At 34.6% G+C, this 14704-nt stretch overlaps 1 protein-coding gene across 1 annotated transcript in view; it reads right to left on the reverse strand.

Annotated features, from left to right (window-relative positions):
- Rp1 (RP1 axonemal microtubule associated) overlaps positions 1-14704 on the reverse strand; it is a 285043-nt gene that overhangs the window by 125163 nt on the left and 145176 nt on the right. The window contains exon 18 of the mRNA XM_033759105.1: positions 11207-11284. Coding sequence (XP_033614996.1) covers positions 11207-11284 — 78 coding nt within the window. The remainder of the gene's footprint in view (positions 1-11206; positions 11285-14704) is intronic.

Raw genomic sequence — 14704 nt, forward strand, 5'->3', positions numbered from 1 at the left:
AATATAGAGTTCTTCAACTTTTTATTCTCCCAGATCTCTCACTGTAGAATTCTCACATGGCTCCCTTAAAATGGCTCCCAGTCTGTTCATTTGTAACTCAGCCAGGAATCCAGAACAAAAGAGGGTCTGCTCCTGTCTAAACTGTACATGCAGGCACTAACCCAGGTTTCCTGGCTTTACCTCTCCTGCTAAGGTTCTCCTCTTATTTGTTCCCCTAACTGTTATTCTCCCAGATCTCTCACTGTAGAATTCTCACATGGCTCCCTTAAAATGGCTCCCAGTCTGTTCATTTGTAACTCAGCCAGGAATCCAGAACAAAAGAGGGTCTGCTCCTGTCTAAACTGTACATGCAGGCACTAACCCAGGTTTCCTGGCTTTACCTCTCCTGCTAAGGTTCTCCTCTTATTTGTTCCCCTAACTGTGTTTTTTTTTGTCTATATTTAACGTCAACCAACACAGCTACTGAAGTAAGTATAGAATAGATCAGATGGGAAAAAGGCTATCCTGGGGGCCAGAAAACTCAGGGTGATGAGAACAGAGTGAGTCAGCCACACACAGCTGGTTCCTCATCTTTCCTGCCTATTAGGATTGAGACTAAGTATAATTATTAACAAACATAACAATTATCACAAACTTTATTTGTAATCCACTTAGCTTTATAAAATATCATTTATGCATTTTATTTAAACCTAAATTTCATCTTGTCTTCTGTTTCAGGAGAAATGATACACAACCAAATTAAAATAAAACACTTTCTGAGAGCTACACAAGCTACAGTTTTATGCTTGACACTAGATGTAATATAAAGAATGTATTAGGATGAGAAAGGTTGAGAAAAACTGGTTTTAGAAATTCTACTCTGAAGTGTCATAAACCTTTTTTCCATAAAACAAAAATATGTGTAACACTTCCACTCTTATTAAATACTCAATTTATACAAAACTTTCTTCAAAAAGTAAAGACAAACACTCTCCAACACAATTATTGGACACTGAAGATGTTTACAGTACTCTGTGAGAACTGGTTCTGGGGAGTGGAGCATGAGTACCAAGGTCCGTCATTAGTATTTTCTTTCTGGAGTCAGAAGTGTGAAAATATAATAAGATTTCAATATGTTCTCAGAGAACAGTGTCCTTGCAAATTACATGCAAAATCAACACTTGACTCTCAAGTCTCCTTACTTCTCCTCCTTGGCCTTGTGCTAACACCCTACTTGTTACAGGGACTACAAAAGAAGGATCAACTGTAGAATTTACAAGTGTCAGAGTGACTATCAAATACAAGAATTTATCCTTGGTTCAGATAAGCTGGTATGGCTTTGAGGATGTTTCTATAAACTGCTGGAGTCTTCTGAGATTAAACATTTGACTAAAGATTCTATGAGAAGAAGATGGTGCTTCCTGCTGCTCACTGAACTAGAAAATCCTCAAAAACAATTTTTCTTACTGCATTTCAGAAATTGCTCTTTCCTTTCAGAGCTTCTTTCTAGAACCCTGAAGTGAAAAAGTAACTGAAAATGAAATGGAACTCTGAAAACTTAGAAGATGCCCTAAAACTTCACACTAACTAAAAGCCATTTCTTACTTACTTTAGCTAATCTCAAGACTGCTTGAAGCTCATATTAGGTAGGTTACAGTACCCTATCAAGTAATAGTAGTTTAAAAACCTGTGGCCTATTTCAATGTAAAGACTCAGTAGAATCCAAAGATTTCAAGAGAGTTCTTGTTCTATTTGAGTCAATTTATGTAGGTAACATGTAGCACAGACAACATGTGAAGAGAACACAGGACCCAGTACCAAAAGGGTAAAACTGTATGAATGGGTCAATGCTCCAGAACTCTCCAGACTACATCTTCCCCTACCCCTGACACACCAAATCTCAGCCATACAAGGTTAACCCACATTTCCTAAACACCAAGCAAGACTACGTTTTTCCCTTCAATTGATAATAACAGTTTTCATTTTAACACTTTACAAAGTGAATATATATTTCGTATATATATTTGTATGTACGTATATGTATATATGTACATGTATGTATAAAATATTTGTTATACGATCTGGTTTAAGATAACTAGATTAATAGTGGATGATGAGTAAGACTGAGAGAGAAGCAGTCTGGGTAGGGGAATCGAGAGTTCTGACTGAGTTTGACTTTTTTTCTATTGATGTGCACAAAGTGTGGGATAGGACAAATATAGTTGAGCCCTACTTTACGTCACAAAAGATGAAGAAAAGTGATTTGGTTCTGGGGAGTGGAGCATGAGTACCAAGGTCCGTCATTAGTATTTTCTTTCTGGAGTCAGAAGTGTGAAAATATAATAAGATTTCAATATGTTCTCAGAGAACAGTGTCCTTGCAAATTACATGCAAAATCAACACTTGACTCTCAAGTCTCCTTACTTCTCCTCCTTGGCCTTGTGCTAACACCCTACTTGTTACAGGGACTACAAAAGAAGGATCAACTGTAGAATTTACAAGTGTCAGAGTGACTATCAAATACAAGAATTTATCCTTGGTTCAGATAAGCTGGTATGGCTTTGAGGATGTTTCTATAAACTGCTGGAGTCTTCTGAGATTAAACATTTGACTGAAGATTCTATGAGAAGAAGATGGTGCTTCCTGCTGCTCACTGAACTAGAAAATCCTCAAAAACAATTTTTCTTACTGCATTTCAGAAATTGCTCTTTCCTTTCAGAGCTTCTTTCTAGAACCCTGAAGTGAAAAAGTAACTGAAAATGAAATGGAACTCTGAAAACTTAGAAGATGCCCTAAAACTTCACACTAACTAAAAGCCATTTCTTTCTTACTTTAGCTAATCTCAAGACTGCTTGAAGCTCATATTAGGTAGGTTACAGTAGCCTATCAAGTAATAGTAGTTTAAAAACCTGTGGCCTATTTCAATGTAAAGACTCAGTAGAATCCAAAGATTTCAAGAGAGTTCTTGTTCTATTTGAGTCAATTTATGTAGGTAACATGTAGCACAGACAACATGTGAAGAGAACACAGGACCCAGTACCAAAAGGGTAAAACTGTATGAATGGGTCAATGCTCCAGAACTCTCCAGACTACATCTTCCCCTACCCCTGACACACCAAATCTCAGCCATACAAGGTTAACCCACATTTCCTAAACACCAAGCAAGACTACGTTTTTCCCTTCAATTGATAATAACAGTTTTCATTTTAACACTTTACAAAGTGAATATATATTTCGTATATATATTTGTATGTACGTATATGTATATATGTACATGTATGTATAAAATATTTGTTATACGATCTGGTTTAAGATAACTAGATTAATAGTGGATGATGAGTAAGACTGAGAGAGAAGCAGTCTGGGTAGGGGAATCGAGAGTTCTGACTGAGTTTAACTTTTTTTCTATTGATGTGCACAAAGTGTGGGATAGGACAAATATAGTTGAGCCCTACTTTACGTCACAAAAGATGAAGAAAAGTGATCAGATGACTTTTGATAAATTATACATCTTTCAAGTCTTGACTAAAGTTTATTGCCTCAATTTGAAAGAGTCAGAGTAATTTGCAGAAAAGAAAAAATATAAAATATATGATTAAAAATTAGTTTTTACCTGACAATACATATTAAAATGCTTTTATATCTTTTATTTTTAATATTCAAAGCAAATTTACTGTTTATGCTCAGTTATAGTCATCTTATTTTGGGTCAAATTTATCCAAAAGCTGAATTCAAATCATTTCAGTGTCTTAGATTAATTCTTTATTACAGTACTTTAGGCGCTAGACAGCACCATTGGCTAAGAGAGTGAGTCAGATCTCCAAAAGGCCCCTAATGTATGATCAAGGAAAAAGAAAATTTGAAACTGCCTGATATCACAGATCTATCACCAGACCAACAGCTTCAAATAGCCTGGGTATATCAAGAAATGGGGTAGCTGGTCCTACTCAAAATCTAAAGTTATGCAATAAAAATTTGGCTTGCAGTCCTATTAACCTAGCACACAGGATAATTTCATTGAACACTTGTTAGAAACACTGACTTCCACCCATACAATAATATCCTATAAGTGCTATCACTGATAATCACGGGAAGCTACGGGCTATAAACCATTCTTCAAGTTGGAAATTGGATAAAGAAGATGTGGTTTTTCTATAAAATGCAATACTACTCAGCAATAAAGAATGAGAAATTAGATTCATTCATAGGAAAATGGATACATATTGAGGATATACTCCTAAGTAAAATAAATAAGTCACACATGTGTAACTAAATAGTTTCTCTGGTGTGAAAAGCTATAATAGTACATAAGATCCTAATGAGGTAATTGACCATATGAAATAGGAAGAAAAGGGCTAAAGATGTAGGGAAGATGGGAAGGGTAGGGGAAAGGTAGTAAGGGAAAAGAAAAAAATATGAAAAAATGGAAATAAAGAGTTTGTAAATGGAGAGGGGAGGAGGGGGTGAAGGGAGGGCAGGTACAAGGGGAAAAAATGAGAACCAAGACCTGTCATGTAAAGGTACAAGATCCCAATAATGAATGTAATTGTACTGTATATCTAAAATGTACTAATAAACTCAATGAAACAAAAACAAAATTCTTCACTACCAGTGGTTGAAAAGCCTTCCCAGTGTGTATCCTAAGAATGGCAGCTGGTCAGATGTCTCAGTTAATGAAAGGTGGTCTTAGATCACTACACAACCAACCATTCTCTATTCTGAAAATTATCTTTATTATTTTCAGATTAAAGTATATCTCATTTTATCAGCATTGAAGACACAAAGCCTTGATTTTTCTCTTTATATCTGATATAAAGTTGTCAAATATGAGTAGTATGGAAAAAGTCAATATGACCAAGAAAAACATCAAGTTTCAAAGCCAAACAATGTTGGGATAAAGAAGGGAAAAAGAGTGAATTTTCAAAAATATTTTATATTGATACATAAAATACTCATTTCTCTTTTTAAAATGAATAAATAGGGTCAGGGATTTAGCTCAATGGTGCCACCACCTGCCTTGAAAGTACAAGGTCCTGAGTTTGATCCCTGGTACCAAAAAATAAAATAAAATAAAAATAAAATGAATAAATAAAACAAGGAAACATGGTGTCTTTAACACACAAAATATTCAGCCATTGTTTTAATTTCCTAAATGAATAGAAACAATTTTAGGAATGGCCTCAGTAGAATAAGAGTTATTTGTTGAGCTCCCCCAGAGGACTTACAACCACAAATATTAAATGTTTCACAGGAGAAAATTACCATTATAAACTCACTCTTGGTTTCTTAGAAATTTAAAATCCCTGGATTACTTTAAGAAATTTCAGCCAAGTAGTTAAATACATGTCCTAAAAATAGCTGAATGGAGCAGACATATGGTGATACTTAAGATGTCTGAATTAGTATACCAGAATTCAACACTGAGGTTACAATACCTCAATCAGATGTCCAACCTTTCTACTTAAAACCTGAGAGAGGGAAAAATCAATTTAGCTCCTTCCATAAATCTTGGAAGGAAAGACTATGTCGCTGGTATAAAATAATTAAAATTACAACTCTAAGGAGAACCAAAGCATATTGTTAATAATGGTGGAATTGATGGAATGAACTCTCTGAAAAAAAGAACTGTACCTTAGTCATGCTGATATATTATAGCATTTAGCTGACCCTTTCTAAACAGTGGGTACGTTAGCAGTATTTAATGAAATACAATAATACCTTGGTTCACCAATGCTTCCGTTTGCAAACAATTTGGTTCTCAAACAAAAGCATTCAATAAAATGTTGCTTTTGTTAAAAAAATTTTGCTTTTGTGCACAAACAAACCGCACATTGGTTGACAAACACAACCATGCTTGTCTTCTCCAAAATTTAAAAAATTACTCTGGGGATACCACTCCTTTGAATATGAGGGCAATTGTGTATACTTTTATGCATCTGGGCTATAGCAATTACTTCAGCACCAAAGTCTAAGGAAAAACTTGATGCTCTCTTCCTTATACCCTGACACTGAAGTATACAAGGAAAACTGCCTTGGTCCTGAGCTGTCTAAAATACAAAGAACTAACTGAGTTCAATCCCAAGTACCAAAAAAATAAAATAAATAAAATACAAAGTTAATTTGACTAGTATATAGTTCATACAGTATAAAGGGGAAAATGCCAATTAAAATAATGATATAGAAAATGGATAAATTACTATATTGTGCCACTGAGAAAATACATATGGAGGAATAAAACCTTGCTTAGCCGACCGATAAATTTCCAATGTAACTGTGAAAAATCTGAGTACAGAGACAAAGGCTTTTCAAACATGGTTGTGATCTATACAGAATTCTTTCTACACACTTGAATAGGGATGCAAGAAATGGTGATGAAAGATCTTCAAGTTTCTGTATTTATCAACTGAATTTATGTAAACAAGGACAAGCAGCTTGTGACTGACAAATTCCACTCTGTTTTAAAGACCACCCAAATACAATAAAACTATTTTACATAGACACTTTCTCTCATCGGCAAACAAACATCATTTTCCATATTTATGGCTACACAGTATTTCACGACAACCTACATGCATCCCTGGTAACTAAAGTAGGTAATCTCCAAAAAACATTCCACTCACCATGTCTCCCAGTTTTGCTCTCACTCACACCTCTCCACTCTTCAAGCTTCTTTTCTTCTACAGAGCCTTCCCAGTTCTTCTAGAAAATACTCTCACCTTTCTTATTGTTAACCTACTGCTATTAGGGCTTGAACATTCACTTGTGTCTTTACTTACACTCTAATTTCTATGTGTTTGCTACTCAATCTTGTTTCTCTACCCAGAAGCAAAGGAAAGACCAAAATTTATTCTAATGTTGTATCACTGCAATGGCTAAGGCCAGATGTATGGTTAATGCATCACCTTTCCTTAGATGTACCATCATAAGCCAACAATTTACCTACCTTGCAGTTTCCCTCTTTTTTTTTGTAATCTCATAAAAGCTCACCTCTCCCAGAACTTTGCACAGTCTTGGGGAGTTCCAAAGAATGGATTAGCAGAGTAGCTAGTCATTTTCTAAATCATGTAGATTATAAACCCTTATATAATGTTAATAATTATTACATTCATACAGACATAAATTGTTTTTTCCCAGTATATAATTGTTACATGAATGAGTTAAAGACTAAAAATGGCCTCTATATATTGGCCACTACATTGTTTATTTTCTTAATGCAGGCTAAAACCCATTAGGACAAAAATGCATGGCTACCAAAATTTTACACATACAATAACAGCTCAAATTTTTATCACAATAAAAACATAGACCCAACAAGCAAATCTTTGGCCATTTCGAGACGCTCTCCGCACTACACACAAAAACCTCACCCCACCACTGTTTATACTCAGAAGACAGGGTCTTGTCATTACTAGGCCTTAGCTGCTGCATCAGGCTTTCAGAGCTTTCTGACAATCACTCACCACTCCTGCTGTATGCACAGAGATACCTCTCAGACCTCCAGGGAGTTCCCTTGCCCTCTACCTCACCTGAACATTCCCTGCACTAAAGCCTCTGGACAGGCACCTGCCAGGAGGAATTTAACTATATACAAACTTGTGCAAGTATCACCCAGTAAAACTTGTGTGTATCACCGCCTCTGTCCCATGGTCATATCTTTTCCCTACATTAGCCCCCCAAAACCTGTATCCCTTACAATAATGTATAGTATTCATGTCATAGGACGTTAATAGATTGGACCTGAAAAATATGTCTAGTGGTATGATTCACTTTGGAAATGTTTTAAAGAGATGTCTTTATTCTGGGAGATCCCAGAGTCTTTACTATATTATGACTCTCCAAGAGAGGAATAAAAAAGTTGGTATTTCACTTCACCATGGAAACATTCATTGGGTGCATCCTGTGAAAGCAGGTGGCATGGCCAAACTATCACATCAAGGGAAGTGGTATCGGGGATGAGGTAGGTGGCAAATAGCATAGAGGGGAAAATAACTTCTCCGTATGTCTCACATAAACACTGTTTTCTTCAAATCACCATTCTTCACTAGAGCTTCTTGAAATATAGCTGATTCCAGAGGTAGAGAAAATAAAGTATTAAATAAACCTGAAAAATCTTTTTTCAGTGTGAGAAAGTAATGAACCACTCACAGGATAAACATGTATAGGAGCTTAAAGGGCTAAAGCAGAGATGATTTAATCATCAAAATAAATCATAATACCACAGTAAACCTATCAAATAAAATAAGAATCTGTAAGTAAATGCTAATTTAGCCATCCCTCAGTCCATAGATAATTCAACTTCCTTATATAAAATGGCATCATAGTATTTTCATATTTCTATAGAGTTTAAATTATCTCCAGGTAATTTATAATAACTAATATAACTAATACATTGCCACATAAACAAGTTTTACTATATATTTTCAGAGAATTATGTACCTCTTCAGTATAAATGGGATATTTTGTTTGTTTTTTATTTTATTTTTTGAGTCAGGGTCTCGCTATGCAGTTTGGGTTGGTTTTGAATTCACTATGTATCTCAAACTGGCTTCAAATTCATGGCAGTCCTCCTGCTTCAGCCTCCCCACTGCTGGGATTATAGACATGCACCACATGCCTGGTTTAGACACAATTTAAATAATATATTTTCCATCTGTTGTTGGTTGAATCCACAGTGCAGAATCCAAATATACAGAAAGCAAATGGTGTAAATATATAAATGACATTTTTAAGCAAGGAGAAGAGAAAGTTCTACTTTGTATTAAACTGACAATAAGTGAACAAGTAACAACAGAATCTGAAAACCATAATGTGGTAACCATTAGAGTATTTAGTGGTTCAGGCAAGAATCATCAATGGATGCTAAAATTAATGGGTAAAAATTTTATGATGAATAAGATATGGCTAAAACATTATTAGGCTTCATGTCAGTAAATCTCTCAAATGATTAACATACACATATACTTACATATATTTTAACAGAGAATAATGATGTAAATGAGGAATCTAGGAGCAACTAGGGAATGTAGGTGAAAACAAAGTTCTTCAATCTTGTACTTTTAAAAATAAATTTGAAAACACTTCAAAATAAAAAACAAATTAAACTGTAGGAAATGTACCTTTAACATTACTTAGTATCCCTTTAACATTGCTTAATCTAGTCACTCAATTCATCTGTTAATTAATGTCCTACATACTTTGCTCTTCACGTAAGCCTTCATCACTAAGCAGAGGAGTACATGACACCTCCCTTGCACTTACATCCTCTGGAAGCTAAACTAAATAGATTTATTTCCTTCAAAGATTACCCAGAGGTAGCTATTTTGTTATAGTAACAGAAAATGTGCTAAAACACACTCTTCTGACTCAAAAGTCCTTGAGAAAGAACAGTCTGTACTAGTGACTATTGACTACAGGCTGACCTAATTCCTGGTGTTTTTCTAAAATGTTTGTCTTTCCTAGCAATTTACAAGTAGAGAGAGACAAATTTAGTAAAATTTTGTTTGTTTGTTTATTTTATTTCTTGAGTCAGTGTCTCGCTATGCATTCAGGTTGGTTTTACAAGTCATAATTTTACTAAAACTTTGGAGGTTCCACGGTTATTGGATCATTTTAAAAGGTCATTCACTGTCTTATTTCTTAAGTATTTCAGTGTGTATGATTTATTCCCATTCTCTACTGCATCTAGCACAATACAGGGCAAATATTAGGTACTGAGAATACTTCCTGACCAACTTATTGGAATGTATTCATTACTTCCTGTACTATAAGAGTACATTTCATCATACCATGTATATGCTAAAGATAATTTTCTGATTTGATTTCATTATACAACCAAAGATACAACAATAAAAGCAGAGATATTATGAAATACTTAAAACATTTTATTAGATTCTATCATTTTAATCTAAAATTTTAAACATAAAACATTTTAAAATAATGTACGTACTTGAAAGAAATCAATGAAAGACATAGTACTTAGAGCTAGAAAACCAGGATGCTCTATAATGCAAACTATGTCATTTTACTCTATTATAATCTACTTTTTCCCCTGGGAAATCTCAAGACCTCTAAGAGTTTATTTCCCATCTATTTTTAAACAAATTTTAGCCTAAATTACAATGCTGAAGATTTCAGTCTCTGGAGTACGATATACACAATAAAACTATGTACTAAATGTACTTAGTAAAATTATTTAACTTTACTGAGCCTCAATAGTCTCATCTATAAAATAGGGATATTAATATTACCTAAATCAAAGAGTTGTTGTTAGGCAAAAATACAATATTATTTTCAGAGGCAGCTGGGATCTTGTGGGCACTCAACACACACTATTATTGCCATAATTAAGTGAAAAATTTAAAAATAGGACCCCTTAGGAAGAAAGAGGCTAAAGGTGTAGGGAAAGTGGGAAGGGTAGGGAAAAGAGAATAAGGGAAAACAAAAAAAATATGAGAAAATGAAAAAATGGAAATGAAGTGTTTGTAAAGGGGGAGTGGAGGAGCAGGTGAAGGAAGGGTAGAGATGGGGGAAAAAATGAGAACCAAGACCTGTCATGTAAAGGTACAAGACCCCAATAATGAATGTAACTGTGCTGTGTACCTAAAATGTACCAATAAACTCAATGAGGAAAAAAAAAAAAGATCCCAAAGTGTATACATAGCATGACTGAATTTCAGTAAAAGAGCAAAATACATATTTTATACATAATTTATTTATGATAAATACATGCTTTACATAAATATTTTATATACACAAAATATATATACATATATAGTTAAAGAAACTGTAGAGCAAAATACATATTTTATACATAATTTATTTATGATAAATACATGCTTTACATAAATATTTATATACACAAAATATATATACATATATAGTTAAAGAAACTACACAAGTGCACATGACAGAGATTGAGAAAAGATCTGAAGAAAATGAATCGCGAGTGTTATCATCTAAGACCAGTAACAACACATTTTTATTCTTATTCTTCATTGTGTTCTTCAGACTTTTCCCATGAAAAATGTTTACTTTTGAAAATATCACAGTAGAATGCTATTTTTAAAAACTTTTATAAAAATGAGCCATTTTTAGGCTGAAAAAATTTTGTTCACATTACTTGTGGAATTTAGTAAAACATGTTATACTTCTCATTGCTTTACATGACCTGCTTGCTTCTTTTCATTCCAGAATAACTACGAAGTACAAAAATAAGAAATATGATTACCCTCTGTAGGCTCCATTCAGGTCTTCCACTTGTTCCTATCCTTATCTTGTATATCTCTCCAATGTTTTTTATTTCAACCTGAATAAGACGCAGAAGAGAAAAATTAACAGAATGTTGCAAATTTGGTATATCAAATATTTTTTCTCTTCTTCATACTAAACACATTTTGTTGTTGTTGTTGTTCCTAATAGTTGAAAAGCTTTCTGGGATCCTTTCAGAATCTAGAGATAAAGTCCTCTCAAGAAGCTATCAGTGAATCTCATAAACACAGAATACGAAACAAAAATATCATGCAATTACCAAAAATATGTAGAAGGAGTCAGACGAAAGAATAGGAAGGATAAAGAACACGCATATGCTCAGTTCTCTAACTACCACACATTTCTCACTGGAAGCCAACACTTTCTGAATTCCCATGACAAAAAGATGGGCTCTTATTTTAAGAAGGGAAAAAATCAATTTTAACTAAAGAAAATCTAAATATACAGCAATTTCTACAAGTTCATGGAAAGTACCTATGAGTCTAGAACTTCTGTCTACTTTGAAAATTCTTTGAATTTTAGGCTAAAAATGGATGTTCTAAGTTTAAGAGAAACAAGTCTGTCCACAGAGTATGTGTACTTGGTTATTACTGACATGATCCAAGAGTATTCATTAATCCAGATCATACTGTAGAAAAGTAGCTTTAGAATTATTTTGAACTAAACTGAAATGCTGCCTGTTGTAAAATGAATAAAATACGATGTTTTACATCTCTGAGCATCACTGTTTTATCTATTGAATGGATATAATTCTGCTGCATAAAATTTCATTTCAGCTAGTAAATGTTTATTAGCGACTAATGTACAAGGACATAGATAAAAATGATGATGCAGTTCCTGATTTGGAGAAATGTATACCTACAAAGGGAGATAGATCAATAAGCAGGTATTTTCAGTATAATATATTCAGAATACTGAACTGCAAGGATTTAAAATGTACTATATCACAGTATTTAGTGGCTTAACTAATAACAACTATCATTATTATTTGTATTACAGGTAACAATCTATTGCTACAGGCTGAAGACTTATAGGTTATACCATTGCCTACCTATGGCCTAGATCCTAAAAGAGCTGGAACAGTCAAGCAATCCAGAAGCCATTATGACTCCCCTTTTCATACTCATATAACATGCTCTGAGATTTATTTTAACTGCCCATCACCTTTCCCCTATACACTGTAGCAGCTAGAATATCCCTGGGCCTATTACAGCACCAGTCAAGAGGGATTATGATGGCAATGAATAAGGAAGCAAAGAAAAATGTTAATACCTCACAGACATTTTTTTCTTTTCTTTTTGGTACCAGAGATCAAACTCAGGACCTTGTGCTCCCAAGGCAGGCACAGTGTCACTGAGCTAAATTCCCAACCCCTAGCCAATTCTTTCTAACCTTCCTATTCCTGCAGCTGCTTTCAAAGGTAGAAATTGGAGGCTAGCTCTTCTCATCAGAGCAAGTAGGGAGTTATCGCACATTTTGGGTCTGGTTTCACTCTGAAAGATAAACCAACTTTTAATCTATTAGCACTTCAGTGTAAACTTTCCCTTTTCCACATTCTAAGTGAAAACAATGAAGGGATATCTGAGCAGGAAAGCTTATGTGACTTCATGCCTGGCTGTCTTTTAGTTTGGGACAATGGAACTACCATGTAGAGCCATTGGCTCTGTGCCAGGCAGGATACAAGTGCTTGACTTGCACGGCTTTTTTCCAGTTGCATACCAACCTTGCAGAGACTAAGGCTCCTTTAAGAGTCTATTTGAAATGGAGAAACCCAAAGAGATTAAGTAGTATGTGTAATGATACATAGCTGGATGCATAGTAAGCTCCAAGAGCAAAATGTGATCTCAAGTTTGTAATCATATACACTACACTGTCTCTCAAAACAGAAATACAGTATGTTTGCTTCAAAACAGAAAGGAAAAATGGAAATAAATGGCCCAGAAGTGTAAATTATGCTAATAAAAAGGAAAAAAAGGGAATGGGTACTCACAGAGGGGAGAGAGTAGAAAAGAGCTATTTAATCATAATTTAGGGTCCTTAGACTATAAAGTGGTCCCAGTCCCAATGCCTCATAATCCCTAGTCCAGTACCTCTCAAACATTAGCGTATACACAATCACCTTGGTACCCTGTGCAAATAAATTCAGATTCTGGTCCAGTGGGTCTAAGATAGGGCCTGAGATTCTGGAATTGTTCCAAGTGACATCCATGCTTTTAGCTTGAAGTCCAAAAGAGTGTAAATTCCAGTAACGTCTGGCAAGACTTTAAAGTAAATATTACCGTTTGATCTAAGAAGGAAACTGAAGATTTGTGAGGATAAGCAGTTTACTCAAAGTAACAGCACTAATAACAGCTGACTTCAGTCAAGTGTTGTAACTAGGATTCTCAATCTTAACTGCATTGTAGAATCATTTGTGGAACTTTAAAAAACATCAATGTCCAGGCTGTATACCCTGACAAGATAGAGTCTCTGGAAATGGGACCAGTCATCAGTAGTTTTTAAAGCTCCTCAGATGGTTCCAATGTACAATCATAATAAGCTATATCATTCATTCTAAGAGTCAACCTCAGTAAGTTTTTTCAGAAAAACATTGAAAGGATTTACCAGCACATAAATACATATACCACAAGGTATATTATAGGAAATAACTTTCTGTGAAATGGCCTGGGGTATCTTATCAAAATATCCGCATTCTAAACAATCACCTTCAAATACACATACTATATGTTTTTCTTTACTAAAAATTTAATAACTGCAAAAACAGAAAAACTCAGATATGAAGATTTAGAAACCATTTCAGTATTAGTGAATCGCAGATACTGCAGCCCCCAAAAGCCTTGGCTTCCTCGTGACTTGGGATGGATTCAATTATTCTACATCCTCTAGCCAGCCTTAGGATGCAAAGGGAATACTCTCCAGAGAGAATGACTGCCGCTTAACAGTACTCCAAAACCTATGCAGCTTTCATGCCACAGGGGGTTGTGAATCAGTGAAGTAGAAAGTAATTGTCCTAATTGAAATCTGTCGAAGCTCTGAAGAACTAGACAAAGCAACCAGCTGTATTTCAAACAAAGCAGCCCAGTGTTCTCCAACACTAAGAAATAAAAGAGAGAAAAATTAGAATGGGCATGGGCAAAGTTTCAGAAAGTGGCCTATAAAGATGCCAAGAAAATGATTTCACATCCATACAGCTCTGCTAAGAAACATCTGGAAGTTTATACAAGTGTACAAAAGATGGGTGTTCCTTATCAAAAAGTTCCCCCTAGGTGGCGTATAATATGGTTATAATTTGAGTTGAAGTTGACAGTTTATAAGGTCACTTTCAAATCAATGGACTAAAACAAATTATCTTTAAAGAAAGCAATTTTTTCAACAACTTTCCTTGTTCACATGATATGTGAGCAAAAAATTCCCTTTGATTATTGCAGTAGGTATTAAGGTAACTAAGTTTAGGTTC

This window comes from Fukomys damarensis, unplaced genomic scaffold (genome assembly GCF_012274545.1).
Source record: "Fukomys damarensis isolate Sample0158 unplaced genomic scaffold, DMR_v1.0_HiC HiC_scaffold_5, whole genome shotgun sequence".
NCBI lineage: Eukaryota > Metazoa > Chordata > Mammalia > Rodentia > Bathyergidae > Fukomys > Fukomys damarensis.